The 21,447-nt window shown below is 31.5% G+C and overlaps 1 protein-coding gene across 2 annotated transcripts; it reads right to left on the bottom strand.

Annotated features, from left to right (window-relative positions):
* Positions 1–8,381: 8,381 nt before the first annotated feature.
* LOC115705660 (vacuolar protein sorting-associated protein 51 homolog) lies at positions 8,382–19,092 on the bottom strand. 2 transcript variants are annotated; one of them, XM_030633095.2, is made up of 21 exons: positions 18,682–19,092; positions 18,336–18,475; positions 18,123–18,177; positions 17,906–18,013; positions 17,353–17,451; positions 17,124–17,201; positions 16,515–16,592; positions 16,012–16,167; positions 12,545–12,645; positions 12,390–12,457; positions 11,858–11,931; positions 11,627–11,693; positions 10,913–11,028; positions 10,372–10,608; positions 10,145–10,261; positions 9,914–9,985; positions 9,761–9,811; positions 9,402–9,629; positions 9,143–9,319; positions 8,927–9,055; positions 8,382–8,838 (listed from the first exon to the last, which is right to left on the bottom strand). In XM_030633095.2, exons 1-20 carry the CDS (start codon positions 18,847–18,849, stop codon positions 8,936–8,938), a joined length of 2,310 nt encoding a protein of 769 aa, XP_030488955.1. In that variant the 5' UTR covers positions 18,850–19,092; the 3' UTR covers positions 8,382–8,838; positions 8,927–8,935. The 2 variants fall into 2 exon arrangements, with proteins under 2 accessions (XP_030488955.1, XP_060963652.1); XM_061107669.1 differs by lacking the exons at positions 8,382–8,838; positions 8,927–9,055; positions 9,143–9,319 and having other exon boundaries at positions 9,466–9,688; positions 18,682–19,089.
* Positions 19,093–21,447: the final 2,355 nt, after the last annotated feature.

The following is a 21,447-nucleotide window of genomic DNA, read 5'->3' as shown; positions in this document are numbered from 1 at the left end:
AATAAGTATTATTATAAGTCTTTTATTCTTAGTAACGTCCACTCTAATAGTGGCTACTAAGAGTAGGGCTTATAAAGTATGAAATAATGGTGGAAGCTCATAAGATAGAATGACCTTGACTCTCGCCTAAACATGACAATGCTGGATTCTTATCTTGATCGAATAAAAGGTTGCTAGAATGATATCCATTTTAAATGAGTTGACTACTCTATTCAATTAATGATATCTTTGACTCTTGCCTAAACTGGATATTGTATCAGTTTATTGGAAACCTTAGAAATTATATAAGATATGTTTGTTTTGTATTTTCACATGTCTTTATTACATGCTAAATGTATGATAATTTCTGAATATGTATGAATTTATATTTAATCTTGTTATTTTCTATTAATATTGTTGTAGTATAAATTTCGAATCTTCATTGTTGGTCTAACTTAGTTTGTTATTTTTAATGGGACAAATCTCAAAGGATTGTCATTTGTAAGACAAACATAATAGTGTTAGATCTCGACAGATAAGTATTTGTAAATGCAACATCTAGTTGTACATCCAAAGATGACAACATAGACTAGTGTTTACAATATGAAACAATGAAGAAATTTATAAAATAAGAATAACTTTAGCTCTCGCTTAAACGGGACATCATTGGAATTTTATTTTAATCGAAATTATCCTTTATGTTTCCTCTTAGCTTTTTCATTAAGAAATTGCTTAGAAAGTATATCATTGGATAAATGGTTTATAAATCATCTTTTGATGATGTCACTCTATTTTCTCCTATGAAATTGAATGACGCAAATGACTATATTCCATACATTCTATCCCGAATTGATATAAATTCTCAATCTTAGAGAATCTCCTACTTGTATATGTTTACTAAGGGAAATTTAGACTTAGAGTTAGATTAGTAGTGGTTGTTCAAGAAAGAATAATAACTCATTGTATATTTGGTATAAATTTATGTCTTTGACTTTAAATTTTAGATTCCAAATTGAAATTTTAAATTTCAGTTTCCATAATGCATTGAACATTTAGTGTAACTTTCACAAGTTTATATCCATTTTCTGTCAATGGATCCAAACTGTATGTTAATGTATAGATTAAATTTTTTATTCTGTGACCAAGATCCACTTGGACTATTCTAAGAATTCTTTGCTGTAACTAGACCTGAGTCATCAAAAGACAACAACTGCATATTATATATCTATGGCATTTGTATCTTGTTCATAGTAGTTTTGACAAGATCATTCTCTGCAAAGAGAAAACATGCCTATATCCACTTGAAAGTAGGATCATCTGTATTTGACATATGTATGTACATTCAAGGGTGGATATGAGTTATCGTTAAATTCTTTAGACGATCACTCTAGATTTTACCTTATGCAAAGAAATTTGAAATATTTGAGAAATTTCATGAATTTCTAGCAATCGTGAAAGACCATAAAGGTAAGTGGTTAAAGATCTTACGAACTGATAGGGGTGGAGAAATATTTGGTGGATATGTAGTTCAAAGATCATTAAGTTAAACTTTGAATTGTATCCAAACTTACCTCCCCAGAAATTCAGTTTGCATATTGATGATAGTATAATAGTCTATGATAATTTACTAGCAGTTGCCTAAGTCCTTCTAGAGAAATACCCTCGTAATAAGAAAATTTCAGAATGATGGAATGGTTGTGTACTTAGTGTAAACCATTACTAGATTCAGGGATAACCTAAATCATGAATTTAAGAAAAGCTAGAACTGTTAACTAAGGTTTGTAAGTTTGATAGCTATTCTAAAGTGATTAGTGGTGTACCATCCTATGGTCATTACGAATATGACTAAATTTGAAAAACAAAGTAGAGGATATATTTTTTTATTCCAAAGTGTTCTATCATCTTATTCTATATAAGATGGTCCTACTGTTGGGTTTTGTGCCCTAAATAAAACTCATTTCAATATAATCAGATTTACTTATTAATAAAGATAAGAAATAACATTTTATGTTGCATGGTTCACATGATTTATTTCATGATTATATATATAATGTATGAATTCTATTTAAGTCCAGAACATATGAATTTGTTAAAGATTATAGTGTTGTCAGCACAGTGGAACGTAATCTTAATTATATGTTCGAAAGTTTATTCCCTGATTTGTCGGTTCACTGGATTTAGACTGACATGATAATCAGCGATAGGTATTCTTACACCTTGGAAAAAGTGTTATGTCCTTTCTAGGACATTGACAAAGTTTACCAGTATCGGATGTATGGAGTATACATCGGAAGGGACCGATATTGAACTTTGATTAGATATATTAAAATTTACCGTAATATCTATTCAATTCAATATCACATGTTGATCCTAGATCAAATGATCTTAATCTCGATATGGTTAGGTTCGATCTCAAGAGTACTATACATGTTCTTTGATTTGTTAGTTAAGCTTACTTTTGGGTCAGAGTGATACGTACATTTTGGGAACATGATAGTATAATTGAGTGGGAGCACTACCATAAATATGGAATCTATAACTTCTATAGGATTTTAGAAGTGAAACGATGATATCCTTCGAGCTTGGCTAAACAGAGATAAATGGTGGAGATCTTATTTCACTTTGCTGAAATATCATTTATACGGAGCTAAGTGTTTTAAGGATAAAATACATTGAAAGTGTAACGGTAACTTAGTGCCTTTTCAATGTAGATCATCTATTAGAGGGTCATTGATCACATTAGGATTATAACAATGGATAACTAATGACGTGTCTATATCATGGAACATATAGAGCGTTCTATATGACTGAGAGTGCAATTCCAAGTTCTAAGAGTGGATTCAATAAGGAATTAATAAGTTAGGGAATTTACTTGGTAAATTCGGTTCAACTTATTGGAAGCTAGGTCATATAGACCCATGGTCCTCATACTAGTTGAGACCATACTGCTTGTAAGACTCAGTTAATTGATTTTAATTAATCAATTATAATTCTAAAAGTTAGACTATGTCTACTTTATGAATTTTCACTAAACAAGGGTAAAACAGTAAATAGAGAGTTTAAAGGGTATATTTATTAATTGAGAAATTTTGATTAGTTTTTATTAATAAATAAAATAAATGACAATGTATTATTTAATAATTAATTATAGTTATTGAATAATTAGATTTGACATTTATGTGGTTGAATGAGAAAATTGGCAATTTTGGAGAATGGAAAACTAGGAATGATAAAATAGGAAAGTTGCAAAAGTGAGAGGCTTGTTTCCTTATTCCATGGCTGGCCACTTTGCATCATATTTCTCATTTTATTTTTCATTTTTAAATGCCAAGTGATTTAACCTTAACCCTATGTGGTATTCAATAAATAGAAGGTAAAGGCTTCAGGTTTGACACACACATAAATGTATTATTTTCTTTCACTCAAACACTCTGAAGCCGCCACTTCCCCTCTCTTTCTTTTTTGTTTTTCGAAATTCCTTTGTGTGATAGAGTAGTGCCCACACACATCAAGTGGTACCTCAATCATAGTATGTAAGACTATGGAAAATCAACATTAAAGAAGAAGAAAAAGAGACCCAGATTCAGATCTTCATAATGCTCTGCTACATAAAGGAATCAAGGGCTAGAGATCTGAATGGAAGGAGTCATTATATTCCGCTGCACCCAATGTAAGGTTTTCTCAAACTCTTATGTGTTTATTTTCATTGTTTTAGAATTCATATTAGGATGTTAATCAAACATACTTGGTAGTAAATCTAGATCCTGGTAAAATATTTCCAACACCTACTGCCTCTGTTGTCTTGATACAACTGATGAGGACAATACCATTAGTGTTCTTAGACAAAAGTCACGGTACCTTATCATAGTGGGAGGGTTTCAAGGAACTCATCATTTTATGACTTAGGAGACACTTGTGATAAAAATCCATTGTTAGTTTAAACAAGTAATGGATAGTCAGAATAAGGAACTGAGAAGAAAAGCCAAGAGAACTATGGTTGAAACCATTCATATGGAGTAACCAAAGGTTTTCTATTACAAGGACAAGAAAGGAAATTTTTGAAAATAAGTATATTCAATGGACTTAACAAAACTTCTTGATCCTAGTATTATAGGTTTGAGATTATCTAAATCTGTGGCTTGTGGTATACCTGGTAATTTACTTACTTTAGTGCAAGCAACTTACTTTAGTAAGATGCTGAAGTATTTTTCTTATGGCTAATTCTACAGGAAGTCTTTTGACTTCGACGTAGATTTTTTTTTATCTAGAGAAAAGTTTTAACTATTCCAGAAAAGATAAAAGTCATGAAAGGAATTTCTTAAGGATCAACAGTGAGAGGTCTCAGGTATGCTTTGCAATGCATTAGTCTAGAAAAATGTTGTTGATTAGGAGTAATGAGTATATATCATATTAACCTAGGAAAGGAACATTGGAAGACGATCAAGTGAATCTTAAGGTCAACAAGAGGAACTATATGTTAGTTGATAAGGGTGGTATTTTAATACTCTTAGACTACACAAAATTAGGTTTCTAGACTTGCGTTGATGCTAGAAAGTCTACTGATGAAATGGTGATTACTCTGGGGGTGAAGCAGTGATTTTTAGTAAGTATAAAAACTGATCTGGAATCTCTAATCTACCAGTGAGACTGAATGTTAAAGTTGCAGGAAAGATACTTATTCAGCCTATGGAAAGTTCTATACAGTTTTTGGCATTGTACCAATAATGAATTAACTACTAGTGTTACTTCCTGACTAACACAAAAGTAGTTTCCAAAAGTAAATAATCCAGTATCCCTAGAGGAGTAGACATATAGAGAGGAATTTCACAATATCAAGGATTTTGTGATTAAGGATATGAAATGGTGGAGAAAGTTTGTACTGAATACAACCCGTCAGATCCTATTACAGAGAAAATACTACATACTACACTTGATCTAGATATCAAGGTGTTGAGATTAATTGAAATTCACTTCTAGTTTTATATTAGTGCAAGTGGGAGTTTGTTGGATATTCTGTCTGTTGAGATTAATTGAAATTCACTTCTAGTTTTATATTAGTGCAAGTGGGAGTTTGTTGGATTTTCTGCCTTAAATAAAACCCATTTTAATATAATCAGATTTACTAATTAATAAAAGATCAGAAATCATTTTATGATGCATGGTTCACATGATTTATTTCATGATTATATATTTAATGTATAAATTCTATTAAGTTTGGAACATATATATTTATTCATGATTATAGTGTCGTCATCACAGTGGAATATCATCATGATTACGTGTTTAAAAGTTTAAGTCCCATAATTTGTCAGTACATTGAATTTAGACTGACATGATAATCAGCGATAATGTATACTTACACCTTGGATAAGTGTTATGTCATTTTCAGGCCATTGGTAAAGTATACTAGTATCGGATGTATGGAGTATACATTGGATCGGGCCGATATTGATCTTGGATAAGATATCATAAACTTACCGTTATATTTTTCTAAGTCAATATCACTGGTTGATCTTAGGTCTATAGATCTTAATTATGATATGGTTAGGTTCAATCTTAATTGTATTGTTTATGTTCTTCAATTTTTTCGTTAAGGTCGACCAATTGGATCTTCTCGTGACATACAGATTAAGGACATGGTAGTTCGATTGAGTGGGAGCGCTAATCATAGATATGGAATTTATAACTTCTATAAGTTTTTAGAAGTGAAATGATGATTTCCTTCGAGCTTGGCTTAATAGAGATAAATGATTGGGATCTCATTTCAGTAATTACATTAGTTTACTGAAATATCAATTTATAGGTAGCTAAGTGTTTTAAGGATAAAATACATTGAAGGGTAGAACGGTAAATTTGTCCCTATTCGATGTAGGTCATCTATAGAGGATCTTTGACTATAAGGATTGTAATAATGGATAATCATAACGTATCTATATCTTGGTATATATAAAGCATTCTATATAATTGAGTACAATTCCGAATCTATAGTGGCGCAAGGAGGAATTAATAAGTTAGGAAATTTACTTGGTAAATTATAGATCTACTTATTGGAAGCTCGGTTATATAGGCTCATGGTTCACCCACTAGTTTAGGTAATACTGCTTGCAGACTCAGTTAATTAGTTTTAATAATCAATTAGAATTCTAAAATTAGACTATGTCTTATTTATGAATTTTCACTAAGCAATGGCTTAATTGTGAAGAAAAGAGGTTTTGGGGTCTATTTATTAATTAAGAGACTTTGTATGGTCTAATTAATAATTAATATAAATGGAAATTTTATTTGATAATTAATTATAATTATTAAATAAATAGTTTTGACGTTTATAAGATTGAAATTAGAAAATATAGTATTATTGAAAGAAGAATAAGTGGTTGAAATAAAGTGGCAAAATTGTAACTAGTAAAAGGCCCTTTAGTGGCCGACCACTATGTGCAATTTTTACCTAATATTTTATTCTTTTTTAATCCATATAATTCAATCCTAAGCCCTAGTTGAAACACTATAAAAGGAACACGATGCTCTCATTCTCATCCAACACCTTCAACCTACCAAATTTAGTTTCTAACTTTGCCTAACAACTAGTAGATGAGAGACACCTTTGATAGAATTTCGAACCTCCTTCATTGTTCTTCATAATCAACCCATAGTAATAGAGTGTCATGCCCACACATAGCAAGTCAAGTACTCAATCACTGCGGAGGATGGTGGTAACCAACCCGAAGGAGAGAAAGAGATCCAAGCTTAGATCTTGTTATTACTCTGCGACAGAAAGGAACAAAGGTTACAGATCGAGCGGAAGGAGTCATATTATTCTACTGCAATCAATGTAAGGCTTTCTAAACTCTTATGTGTTTAATTTTATCGTATTAGAGATATTCATATTTAGGATGTTAATGAAACATACTTGTTAGTAAATCTAGATTCTATTAAAATATTCCCAACACTACCTTCCCTTATGCCTTTTCAACACTTAGAGAATATTTACTAAGTGTTTAAGTCATGAGATGTGGAAAGGTCATGCTTTTTGTCTTCTTTAGTCCTACTTTCCCTTATACATTTTCAACACTTATATTTACTAATTGTTTAGGCCATGAGGCTAGGGAAAGCCATAGCGAGTCGAGGCTTGACATGAAATGAAGAGGTGACCTCTTGGGTGTGTGGCGGCCAGTTTAGGTGAGATATGACACTCTTGGGCAAGATGGGACACCCTTGGATGAGGTGGTGACTCTTTGGGCGAGATGGTGACATTTTAGGATTTTCCTGTCATGTATTCTATCTGTATTTTGAGCATAACTTGCTCAATATTGCCCTAATTCGGACGATTCAAGATGTTTTGGAACTAAGAACAAGATTTACAACTTTTATGTTTATTACCAAATCTATTTTTTTTTTTAAATGTAACAACGTCTACGTTCACCAACAAGTTCTGTATCATAACCTGATCTCTCCAACCGTACTAGTTTCCACTAATATCTATTATAAACACTTCAAATGATTCCAAATACGTGATTGGCCTTCCAAAACCCCCGTCAAGTGGTGTCTTCCTGGTTTGGAACCACTCCGCTTGGGATAACTTCGATAGTACACCTTGTGAAATTTCAAAGTTACATGATTATAATTTCCTACTTATAATATTAGTAACAAGTTGTAAAGTTTTACAGGAAAACGTTGAATATCCCTATTTTTAAGTCAAAAAAATGTTAAAAAGAACGAGTTAAATACACATATTTTTGCAAAATGTTGATATTAAAGTTTTAAAAAGGCTAATTAGGATTTTTGCCCCCTGAACTTTGACATGTACCAAATCATGCCCCCTGAACTTTTAAGGTCATTAAAAATGTCCCCTGAACTATTGAGATTGTTGGATTTAAGGACTTTTTTCTAATTTTAGTAAAAAAGTCTAACATAGATGAAAGTTCAGGAAGCATAATTTAGTGCATGTCAAAGTTCGAAGGGCATGATTTGATAGATTTCAAAGTCTGGGGAACATGGTTTAGTACATAAACAATCATTGAAATAGTAAAATTGAATAAAATTAGACAAAAGTCCTTAAATCCAACAATCTCAATAATTCAGGGGGCATTTTCAATAACCTTAAAAGTTCAGGGAGCATAATTTAGTACATGTCAAAATTCAAAAGGCAAAAATCCTAATTAGCCTCTTAAAAATAATGTTTTCCTAAATAATGGAAGTCATTCTAATCCAAAATCGATATTAATCTCACTAGTCTACTCTTGTTGGCTAAACTGATCCCCCAATTTTGGTGCATCATAGTGTTTTGTCAGTAGGTATAAAGTAATAAAATATATTTTGGTGGAACAGTAATAGCTATTTTAATAATAAAAGAATATTATTAAAAGATTAACTTTAATGTTTGATATACATAAAGATGAGATAAATTTATAAAAAAGAAAAAGTAAAAATAGAGAATATACTTTTTTTTTAGTGTTATGGAGTGTAAGAATTACACTCCTACAAACTTTGTTTTGGGAAGGGTTGGGAAATTAGAAGCAATTCAACGCTGCACTGGCAACATCACTTTCATATAGCCTGATTATTTAATAGATCAATGTAATCAAATCAACTTCTTCACATAAATCAGTTAAAATTCTGGGCACCGTTTTACAAGCTATAAGTCCACAAGTATAGCAGACATTTGTAACCACAACAAATCAATCGACCAATAGAGCTCGAAATAGAGTAAAATCTGATGAGATTAAGAAACTCCACAAAATTATGGTCATCAGTCTACAGATGAAAGACTCCTAGCTGAGAGCTCACGCTGATGCCTCAAATTAGAAAAATCTCATTGTCACAGTGGAGTGGATTAATGATTTCTTTCAAACAGCATCAAAACTGAACAAAAGGGAAGCCAGTATCTCAGAAACAAAATAATACCAATCACAGAAAACAAGAGAAAAATAAAAACAAAACAATGTTTCACCTTCACATGTTATTGAGAGGTTGGATTCTGCTCTCTAGTTTTTGCCAGCTTTGCTTGTATTAGTTTGTCCAAGATGGGGGGCTCTAAGGGTATTGGGTCAAGACAACGTTCTGCCGCAGCCACAATTACCTGCTCAATGTGACAACTTAGTAATAGTATTCTAGTTGCAGATTTCCTGTGCAGTATTTCTCAAGTAGGAGTATTTTTCTATTTTACCTCATCGAGTAAAAAGTCGATGGCAGCTTCATCTTCAACGATTTCCTTTGAAGGATTCCTTAGGAACTGAATATCCAATTGAATTTGCTGGAATCCACTTCTATTGAAGGTTTGCAGGCGTACAAATTCTTGCAGACTCTTGAGGCCCAGTTTTACAATCATTGATACAACTGACTCCTGCAATTTGAAGACAATTTTAGGCTTCCTAAACAATTTCACAAAATTGTTAATTACATATATACGGACAGAACAAAATTACCTGATTGAATTCAACTTTTGTGAAAATTTCAACTTTTTGTTTGAATAGTTTTGCGAGATGCGTCTCAAGAAGCTGACTCCTAGCCCTTTGGGTATTTGACCGGCTTAATTTTTCCTCTCGCAATGGATTGCTCCGAGATGAGTTTGTGCTTCCATTGCTGTCAGTCCGACGATGCTTACGAAGTCCTTCAGGTAAAATCTGCTTTACTTCATTTCTTATAGCTTCCAACTAGCGTGGTAACAAAAAGGAGAACACATAAACTGTCGTGCAAAACATGCTACACAACACTTGAAAATGGAAATGTAAAGGTCAGCCATGCTTGACTACTAGTCTAAAAAGGAAAGTGAAGATCTACTAACCTCGTGGAGAAATAAATCAACAAACATATGAACTTCTCTGGGCTCCTTGTGCTGTTAAAAATGCAAAGATAATAGAAAAATCAGAGTTAAATTACTGCATGCTGGTTACTTTCTTTCAAGTCCATAGGCAAAATGCCTCAAGAGTAACCTAACCTTGATCCAATTTGGTGTATTAAATCTCTTCTTCAAGAGTACTGATACCCTCTGAGTTCTCATCTTTATATACTGAAAGGATATTAGCATTAAGTCAAAATGCTCAAAGAAACATCTACTTTCTAAAAGCAACATGCAGGCCAATAACAATAGAAGAGATCCTACTAAGCCATTTATAATAGATTGGAATAATCTCAAAAGACTGAATATATCAAAGCATATAACTCATACAAGGTGCAAAAACTTTTCACCAGTTGAACGAAACATTCTGCAAATTTCTCCTGGAACAAAGGCAGGTCCATATTCGGAGCCTCTAATACCACCTCCAGAAAAGGAAGCAGCTATTTCCTGAAAATTAGATCAAATGCCACCACAGGAACCAGAAGAATGAGATAAAATTAACTAAAAATTGATGTTTTCTAACACTAAACATAGAATTCTTGGCCATATCTCCTTGCCTCAGTGATTCTTGGAATGGCAGTTTGTTCAATGAACAGAGAAAGCTGAGCCAGCACTAGTACAAGACCAGCCAAGACTTGATCGTGATTAGATGAATTGTTTCTCCCTGAAAGCAAGAGGAAGCGATCATCAAGTTTCCTAAAGAAATCTTGAAATCCTTCCTGTACCCAATCAACAATCCAGTCCTTCAGTTTAACTAGTAGCTCTAACTCGTCATCTAGAAGTTGGCGGAAGTCCTGAAATAATTGGGTGTGAAATATAGGTAAGCTAGAAAGTGCAGAATTATTAAATACACAGCACAGCATGCACGTACACTTAGCGTAAAAATATCTAAACAATCCTATTAGATACATACATGAGAACAGAAAACAAAAGAAAAGAAAACATACTTACAGAAGAAATCTATTTTACAAGTTGGAAACAAAAAATATAATATGTACACTAATTGGTCACTTATTTACACCCATGATCCAGAATGCTAAAAGAATCCAACATATTTATATAGATCAACTATTGCATCCAAGGTATTTTATAAATTACCAGTAAGACATCCATACTGCCTTGAAGCACTTTTTTCTTGCTGGCCTCCAAAGCAACTTGCAATGAATCCTTTTCTAATCCATCTTTTTGGTCAATACGGGATTTAGTGAGGGTATCTGCCATATTGTACAGATTAAAGTTAGACTTGATGCCCATTCAAATAAATTAAACTTAGAACCTTAAGTCTCCAGATAAGATGCAGCAACAGAATATTTCAGCACAAATTGATTTATTTTTACTCTTCTTTACTTAATACTTGATTGTTAAGAATAAATATTTAACAATGAAATCCTTTCTATCTAAATCAGGTGATTGTCTACATATCCAACATAATAAAGTAGTCTTATTCCATTATGAACTATGAAGCCACTAAAACTATTCTATCCTTGATTATCAAGATTGAAAGTTCGACAAAAGATAATTCCTGCTATCTATATCAGGTGATTGTGTAAAACTTCCAACTTTATAAAGTTATACCATAATAAGAAGCTGCTAAAAATCCTTCTGTTCTTTCCCTTCCACTTATAATTTGCACAATTCATGTTCTTTTCAAATATTTGGGTTTTAAGTAACAATATAGACACAAAAAGCAAATGAAGACTGACAAGGCAGAAATTCTTAATAAAAGATATCAAGGATCTAACAAAAACTGAAAACAAATGGGTTTTAAATACATTGGATTTAACTATAGAAGGAACTTTTTAATATCCTGACCTGAGATATCATGTAGAAGATGAGAAAATGTATTTGCAATGTACTCTTTAACAACCACCCGAGCAGTCTGCAAATATGTATACGGTTAGTCTGAAACTTTCAACCTGTCCTAAAAGTAATAGATTGGTTTCTATTTTACCAAGAAGATTTTCAGCAGCCAAGAAAATACATCTGAAGTTAGCTTTAAACAAAGGGTAAATAAGACATAATGAGAGAAATTCAGAATAAAACCTCCAGACAGTAATCCCCCATAACAGCCTCCTGAATCACATCATCCATCAAAAGAACATCTGTCCATATAATTCCTGCAGATGGCATTTTATTAAGCATGATGATCACTTTTAGGTTGCAAATGATGGGCAACCAACAAAGAAGAAAACTTCCGAACAGCAGAAAGCTTGGGAAGAGCTAGGAAGAAATTATCAGACATGATGAATAAACCTAGCAATTAATAATTTGTTATTCGGGAAAGTAAAGATGCCCTCTAGAAGTCTCAAAGAGGACAATAAGCAAGCCAAAGTCCCTAAAATTACCTCAAAGAAAAATACAAGTATGTGGTCTAGTGTAGAAAAACTACAACATTCCATGACAAGGATTATAATACTAGTTCCCAGTACACAAATCCAATAGGAATTCGCTTAAGCATATTTTACAAAGTAAATAGACTAATGAAGGGTTCATCAATTGGTTGAATTATTATCCTAAAATTATAAAGGGGGACGAAAAGAAGGGACAGAGGTTTTCAAATATTCATAGTACTTACGAAGAACACGTAACAGATCTGCTGAACCAATCCGATTCCTCACATATTGCTCAGTGGTTTGAAGATGCCTAAAATATAACAAACACAAATTACATTGCATCAGGAAAATGCTTCAAATCTTTTAAAAAATATCTCATAATAAATTAATTTCTTACTTGGTAACCAAGTGTTTTGCAAGTTTAGTAAGCTGGTCATCTGAATCAGGAAATATTACTCTATATGCACGGATAGCCTCTGCAAACTCACGAACAGAAGCCTACAGAGAAGTTTAGATATCAGTCACACAACTACACAAAACAGCTGCTAGGGGAGACAAGTAAAGATTCAAAAATATAAACTAATAAAGTGCATAAGCATAAATCAGTTGCATGCCAGATGCTAGTCGGAGAAAGAGCCTCAGTTTTGAAGGGTAAATTAGCTTCCCGGTCCTAGATAAAACTAGCTAACAAATACAGTTGCCAAATTAAGTTTTAACATTGGACTACACTTATGCAGGCCAAGAAATAAAAATTCCATGGAAGGATGTTGAAATATAAAATAAATAAAATCAAATAGAAAGGTGGCTTTATTCACTATCTTCTTTGTATAACCTAATCACTCTAAGACCATCTTCATTGGAAGAGGTAAGAATTGTGCTATATTTGGCAAAAAAAAATTACTTAATAAAATATTTGAATCAATTTTTAATATTGTACTCCAATGGATAATTGTAAAACTTGATGCAAAATTTAATATTAGTTAATGCTTTTGTCAAAATATATAAATAAAAAAAATTATCCTTAATTTTATTATAAGTACCCCAAGTTTTGTTTTTATAATTGGCGTAAACCCATTTTTTTTTATCGAGGTAAATACACAATATTTGTAAAATTGTAATTTTTATTTAGTTTCGTTAATAGAGATTTCGTTTTGTTTTATTAAAAGAAGATTTAGACATAACACATGCTACATCTTTCCGTCCAAACTTAGTGATTTAGAATCTGAGCCTGACATGTGTGTTGTTTAAGACATTAACAGAGTATCTGTACTGACAAAACTTGAGGAAAATTACACTTTTGCTAACATTGTGAACTTATGCCGCTAAAAAAAATCATTGGGTTTATGCCACTAACAAACTCAAAATTTTGGGTACTATGTCACTATTTATCCTTTTATTAATGTAAAAGGTTTATAATATAATACTATACTTAAATATAATAATAAAAAAATCAAAAGGACATAAATGTAAACAAAAAAAGTAGTGCATAGATCATCTCCAACAGATGGTGTATATATTGAGTTAAATTTGGCTCAAAATATGAGAAAATTAGCTCTCCAAAGGTGTGCTAAATTTGATCCATGCTAAAAGTTGTGCTAAATTTGGCACAAGATATAGCATGTGCCAAATTTAGCACACAATAAATGCAACTTTTTCAATTACAGTTTTGTCATTGATCATTAATAAGCTTTAATAATTTTTTTTTAATAACAATATTGACATTAGTTATTTTTTAAATATTTAATTAATTGATGCTCATCAATGATATTTTACTTTTTGTCATGATTTGCAACATAAAATGCTATTGTGCATTGGAGCACAATAGCAAATGTTGTAGCAAATATAGCATTTGCTTATTTTTTTTGTGACAAATTAAACACAATATTTACATCTTACATTGTAGATGGTCTTATATTTGTCCCAAATTTTACAATAGTGTTCCAATGCATTAGGGGTAAAATTAACCTTTTTTGATAGAAATGTGTAAAAAAATCAATAAAAACATTAAATTTTTATTGATAACTCTACTAAATATATAAATAAAATGTAAAAAGTTATTAATTATATTAATACGTGAAAAAGAATAAATAAAAAAGTGATTTATTGTGGTGTAAAATTTGGCTCATGCTATATTTTGTACTAAATTTGGACCACTTTATACACTACTATTAGAGTTCACTTTTATGAAGATGGGCTAAAATATGCATATGCACCACACTTTTAGCACTCCATTGGAGGTGCTCTTATAGTAATGCAATTTAACAAAGCTATGGCAAACAGTGATCATTGTTTTCCTCCGCCACAAGTGAGGCTTGGGTTATGCCAAGGTCCGTATCACAAATGATAGCTTCCAAATTAATTGGCAGTAAACATAGGACAAAGCTATGGCAAACAGTGATCTTAGCAACAATTTGGGCTGGCCGGAAAGAAATGCCAGAATTTTTGAAGGGGCTGCTAAACCAGAAGCAGATTGTGTGGGAGAAAGTCAAGTTTTGGACTGCTACTTGAGTCTTTAGAACCAAACATCTTGAGGACCTGTCTTTTCTAGATTTATGTAGAGAATGGAAAACAATTTTGTAAAGGCAGTATGTGGCTTCGATTAGTTTTTTTTAGTCCTTTTCTGGGGCAGTATTGGAGAGTGAAATTTGTCTTAGGACTTTTTGCTTTGCTTTGAATTGTAACCATAGTTTTCCTCCGCTACAAGTAAGGCTTTTTAATATATAGCGGGGAGGGTTCTGTCTAAGACAAGAGGATCTTTTCTCTTTATTAAAAAAATGCAATTTAACACATTATTTTCTATGTGCCAAATTTAAATCAATTTTGGCACACTATTGGAATATTTTTTTGCTAGGTGAGCTATATTTAGCTTTACATAACTTATTTGCATCTCTATTGAAAATGCTCTAATATGAAGGTCAAAAAACAATAGTTGAACAGAATTTATCAAATGCAATTCTAGTGAAGTGAAAAATGGAAGTCCTAAATATAGTACAGACAAATATTTATAGGGAAGCTATATTTACACCCCATAAACTTATATATATACCCCGCAAACTAAAAACACCATATTTCATAATTTAAAAGATGTCTATACTCTATAGTAGGTCTTTAGTTTTACCTCATTTTACAAAAAATAAAAATAGAATAAAATTGTGTATCTCACATTAATTTATTTATGTGTTTATTTTTTTGAAAGGTAAGTGAGAATTTCATTGAAAAGGCGATAAAGCCTAATAGAATAAATAACTAAATAAAAAATCATAAAATGTTTAATAGAATATCAAATATAAGTTTATAAAAATATAATTAAATATACAATAAGCTTAAAATATTATATGATTTTCTTTTCGATAAGAAAAATTTACTGTTGTGTTGTTATAATATATTTTCAAAAGATTATAAATACTCAATTTAAAGGGGAAAAGTTTTACAATTTTAATTAAAATAGGATTGGGTGCACTCAGTAAGCTTAAAATTTTATAAATAGAATTAAAGATTTAAAGCAGTATATTTTTGGCCATTTTACTTCATAAACATGTAATAAGAAAACATTTTGAAATGGGGTACTTTTATAATATTTTGTGGCATAAATATAACTGTTTATATTTATTTTATATCCTAACAGAAATTTTATAGTGTTTACTTGAAGACTCTTCAAAGACCTTAAATAACCATCTTTTAGACATAATTTTGATTAAAAGTTATCCAGAGGAGAAATAAGGCTGTATACTTAAGTAGTACTTCAAACTAACAAGGAACTAGTAATAATAAATCTACCAGATGGCAACACACGCAGCTAATTTTTCTGCATTTGCATCCAATTTTAAACTTAAACAACCAGAGGTAAGAATTATTACTACTCACTTCATGTGCCGTAATAGGAGGTGTCGTGGACATATTTCTTTGTTCAGAAGGATCACTGGAATCCACTGAAGCACAAGATATGTCTTCCATATTCAGTTGTAGGTCCTCAAGGGATTGTTCTAACTTCTCAAGTAACTTTGCCTGTAGGCTGTCCACCTGCCAAAATGTGGGTTTTCTGTCATCAAATGGACAGTTATATATCAGAAATGATACTCAATAGATATTACTTCTTCTTCCAATTTCAGACTTCATATGTAATCAAACCACAAAAGAGAAAGATATTTGATATGATAAAAATAAAAAACTACAAAAAGTAAACTATAAGACATTTGAGTAATAATTATAAGAGGATATATTTATTTTATATTTCCTTATTCCAGTTACGTATAATTTTATGCCAAATTGAAGTGAGCAGGCAACAAATTATCTGAAGTAAAATGAAGGGCTTAGCACTTCATTCTAATAGTGAATAAAAATTATTTAAAGTGAAATGCAGTACAAACCGGGAAATCCAGCTGCTTAAGAAGCACTGCAGCTTCAGCTCTTGCTTGTATGGATTCAGAATCTGAGAATAGCTTCCCCTGAAAAAGGAAATCAGCACATCATAAGGCAGAATTTTAGGCTCCCACTCCTCTGGCATACACGCACATGCACCAAACCAAAATAAAGAAGACAGCAAAGCATTTGGAACTAAAAATGCACCCTTTGGAGAAGTCAAAATATCCTATAGAGTGGTGGATTTTATGGTTGGAAAGGAAATAAAAGATTTTTCAAGACGAGGAAAGTGAGGTCGAGAGGTTGTGGGATAATATAAGGCCAAAAGTTGCTCTAAGGCTGCATAATGACAAGAATTTAAAAAAGTTCCTTTCCTGCTGCGAGATTTTTTTTCTTTAAAAAAATTCTCTGTTCTTGATCAGGGAAGGTTTTACTATTTTTATTTCCTTTCTTTTGTTCAGGCTTTGGTGTACAGCTTTTGAACACTCTTTCTCATTGTACTTGCTACTCTAATACAAGTAGAAAGAGTAAAATTTGAGTTAAATTTTGTCCAAAATAAATAACTAAAGTTTTTCCGAGATTTGGCTAGACATGGTAAAAGATAGAATTATATATACCTGCAGATTCTTTGTAATTACAGCTATTGCTTCTTCAGATGCTCGCTTACAGTCCTGGAAAGATGATTCTCCGTACACCTAAAAGAGAAAGTACTAAGACAAATATCATTTTGAAGTACTACAGTAGCCACTTCAAAAGCAAACTTACAAGAAAATTGCATTCAAAGTACATAAAAGTGATTGAATCAACACTAGAAAGGGAAAGGTCATCAATCAAACAAAAAGAAACCTTAAAAATTGGCATCGCTCCAGTATAGAATCTGACTGCATCAGCATACGCCTCTGATTTGATACACTTTCCAAGTCTAGCAGGTAAATCGTATATAAACTGCTCTTAACACAGACAACAAATCTCTGTAACTCATACAATGTCAAACAGAATATTTGCATATAAAATAAAATTCTCAGAATCACAAAATAAAGGGCTTTATAATAATTTAGCAATGTAGCTTGAAATTTTGAAGTAAGTATCAATGAATTGCTCAGTACAAAGTGACATTGCATGAAACATCAGGATTTTCTTGTATCCAAAAAATGCATCACCTAATTTTTTAAAGATAAATACAATTCCATTTAAAAAAAACTTTGAGAAAAAGGGTTTTGTTATACTCAATTCCCAGCCTGATAATCAAGAAGTCAATCCACTAGGCCAGGGTACAATGCAAAGGCGATCTAAGGGACAAGTTTGAATTTCTATTTGGGTTAAATGAATAAAAAAATGTCAAATTATTCATAACTATAAATTAGAACTTAAGTAAGATTTGAATTTAATATTCAAATACCTGGACTTTACGGAGAAGATTACGTGTTCGATGAAGTTTTTCTATGTGCTCTCTCTTCTCAAACAGAGAAGTGTTAACGCCATCACTCCTAGATTGCACGGACATTATCTGAAATGATTTTGGAGACCAACATTGTTATGCCCTCATTTTGTTAATCTTCCCCTCATATAACGAAAGAAAAAATAGAAATCAAACTACAAGATATCACTTCACATGCCTTATGAAGGAGCTGTTCCATATTTACTTCCATGCCCACGATATTACTTTTCATCCTGTTGGAATTATGGAAAGAACATGGTTTTAATGAAAATAGACATGAAAGTTTCTCTGACACTAGTCATTCCATCGTGCACATTTCTCAGTAGCCAACTCAAAAAAAAAAGTTATATTTCACAATGAAACAAGTCATATATAGAGTTCAAAAGATTACCTTTTGATTGTATCTGTAGCACTAATAAACTTGTTATAGTTTTCATAAACTAGCATTTGCAAGTCAGTATCAAGATTCTTTATCTCAGCTGCCATTTCAACATGCCTTTGAAGAAGGCCTTCCAAATTCGATTTTTGTACCTGCACAATTGAAAAACTTGACTCCAAATTCTAAATTCAAAAACACAAATGCAAACCTTTTCGTTACAAATACTCCAAATTCTATAGTTTCAGTTCAGATACTATTTTATTTCTTGATTCAGCTCTAACCCTAGCATCAACTGATCAATTGTTACAAATACATTACTTAACATAAGTGAGGTTGCAAATAGAGAAGAAGGGAGTACCAGGAGATTCATGTACTGATCGGGATCGAAGGAACTGGTGTTAATGGCGTCGAGAGAGGCTTGCTTGGATGGAGACGAGGGGAGTGAAGGATCTGGGGCGTAGAAGCTAGAAAGCAGATCCCTCATTCTCTTGGCCTTATCATCGAGGGGAACATCGGCGACCTCCATTGATTTACTAGTTCAATCTCCGATCTCGGACTTTGGAAGACCGGAGCAGAGTGTACCGGAACTTTTTACAGAGAAAGAGAAGCTGGTTGGATTAACGGCGAGACCGTTGATCTCTCTTCCTAGTGTTTTAATTTATTTTTTTATTTTTGGAACAAATCTCTTCTTGAGAATTATTCATGTTTTTTTTTTTTTTTTGATACTTTGTGATTGAAAATTTGTGCTTGTTTTATATAAATTGATCCGATAACAATTTACAGATCTAATTACAATTGACCATTAAATATTGGATATCTATTTGTGATCGGATCAGATTGGATGTTATTTTTAAATATACAATTAAATTGTATCTAATATTTGATGAGGTATCTGAAAATCCAATATATGCAACATCCAATCGAACTAATTAATATTTTTATTTAGTTTGAATGTGTAATTAGATTTTATGTTGTTATAAATTAGAATTAAACCAATAAACATACATGAAATACATTTAACGGATAGAACCGATCAAATTCAACATCTATTGGATTGATTAGATGATTGAAATTAATTGGATCAAATTAGATTATAAAATCTAACATCCAATATATAATTAGATCGGATCCAGATGGGCACTAAAAATATTGGATGTGGTCTAATGAACACCTTTACTTGTACGTGAAAAATTATTTAATTGTTTTTTTTTAAAGTAATGACCAATAATTTTGAAAGTTCGTGCGTGTCGTGCTGGTCCAACTCATATTTATTTGTGATTTTCAAAAAATAAGGCATATCGTGTCATGCTAATATTTATAAAAGGTAAGTCGGTACGACTCGTAGGTTCGGTATTTTCGTGTTGTGCTCGGATTCGTGTCGTGCTTTACTCGTGACGACCCGCATTTCTTAAACAGACTAGCCCGTTTTCATATTCGGGCTTACATTTGTACTTTGCTTTTTTATATTTTTTTTTACAATTACTAAATTATATGTATATTTTATAGCTTTAGTCAATGGCGGCCCTAGGCATAGGCGGGCTAGGCCCGCGCCTAGGGCCCACTCATTTTAGAGACCCAAATAAAAAAATGGGAAACTTACAAAAATACTGGAATTTGGGTTAACTTTTACAAAAATACTGTCACACAAAAATCTTTTCAAAAATACTGTGTTTTTTATAAAACATTAGTAGAACACAAAACAGAACAACTCAAAACAACAGTAGAACAACTAAAAAACACCAGTAGAACAACAGTGAAAACTTAATACAGTATACTGCAGTATAAAACTTATAAATAAACACAGTAAAAAAGTAAAAAATACCGTCTGACAGTATTTTTGTAAAAAAATGGCAAAAGTTAGTATACCATGTAAATTTCCCTAAAAAAATATCCTTTAAAAAATATACATATTTTTTTTAATAATTTTTAAAAATACCATCTATCTTTATAGTGAGCCCAAATTTTTTTTTTTTGCCTATGACCCATTTCAACTCAGGGTCGGCCCTGACTTTAGTAGTTATATTTATATAACTTTTGAATAATATTTTACAAATAATCATATAAAAAAATTATTAACAACATTAGAATTTGAATATTTACTTATAAATACTCAAATTTGTATATCACACCCTTTAAATAAATTAATATATAATCTTAATGTTTCATGTATTAATAGTTTTAATTATATAATTATAATATTTAGTATTATATTTAAATTTTATTATTATTTTAATTTATTTATAATTAATAAATTCATATATTATTATTATTTTTAATATGTCGTGTCGTATGTTTTGGGCTTGTCGTTGTAGAGGTAAAAATTTTGTGAAGTCCTTTTATTTAATATGTAATTTTTTTTGTGTAATTGAACTTTTTTGATTACATTAATTTCGTGCATTTATTGCTAATTTTCTTCTAAGAAAATATTCATTTTCAGTTGGCTACTTTCTTATTTAGGAAACTTCTTCTAAGAGAAATAATTCTCTTATGGAAAGTTATTTTTATTTGGAATGTTTGACTTTGCTCTTTCACTTTAATAATTTCGGTTGAGTCTTGATAAGATCAGATCACACACAATGTATTTGGTAGGTTTGAAGTCCATATTCATGATCGTGCTCCATTTTGATAAGTTTCCTTTCTAGTCCTCATCTCTTGCTTCAGAGTCTGATTCTAATGCTACAAATCAAGAATTTCTTAGGAAAGTATTGTACAGTTGTGAAATCGATTTTGTGGTTGTCTATATGGTTGCTATAATCTATAAATAGAACCTAGAGAGTAGCAAATCGATTCACCTTTTCTGGTTTTCATTTTTACATATTTTCTTTTGTGAGCAAAGTGTTCTTTTTGTGAGAACCTAATTGTTCAGCTAGGTTTTAGTGTTTATGTTTTTGTTCTTATACTGCTCTTATGATTAGTGGAATAACTTAATTGAACAAGAGAAAGGTCTTTGGTAGAAGACTAGTTCAAGCTTTACTTCGAGAGGAAGTAAGCACTCACACATTAAAGACGAAGGAAGTTCGTTGTTTGATGGTGTGTTGAAATTAGATTCGTGAAGTGAATTACAAAGGATTGCGGCAAAAATTTAGAGGGAGTCTAAACTTGTTTAAGTCAATTGTATTTGTAA

This window comes from Cannabis sativa, unplaced genomic scaffold (assembly GCF_029168945.1).
Source record: "Cannabis sativa cultivar Pink pepper isolate KNU-18-1 unplaced genomic scaffold, ASM2916894v1 Contig3, whole genome shotgun sequence".
Classification (NCBI taxonomy): Eukaryota; Viridiplantae; Streptophyta; class Magnoliopsida; order Rosales; family Cannabaceae; genus Cannabis; species Cannabis sativa.
The sequence above is the reverse complement of the archived record's forward strand: the minus strand, read 5'-3'. Positions and strand labels throughout refer to the sequence as shown.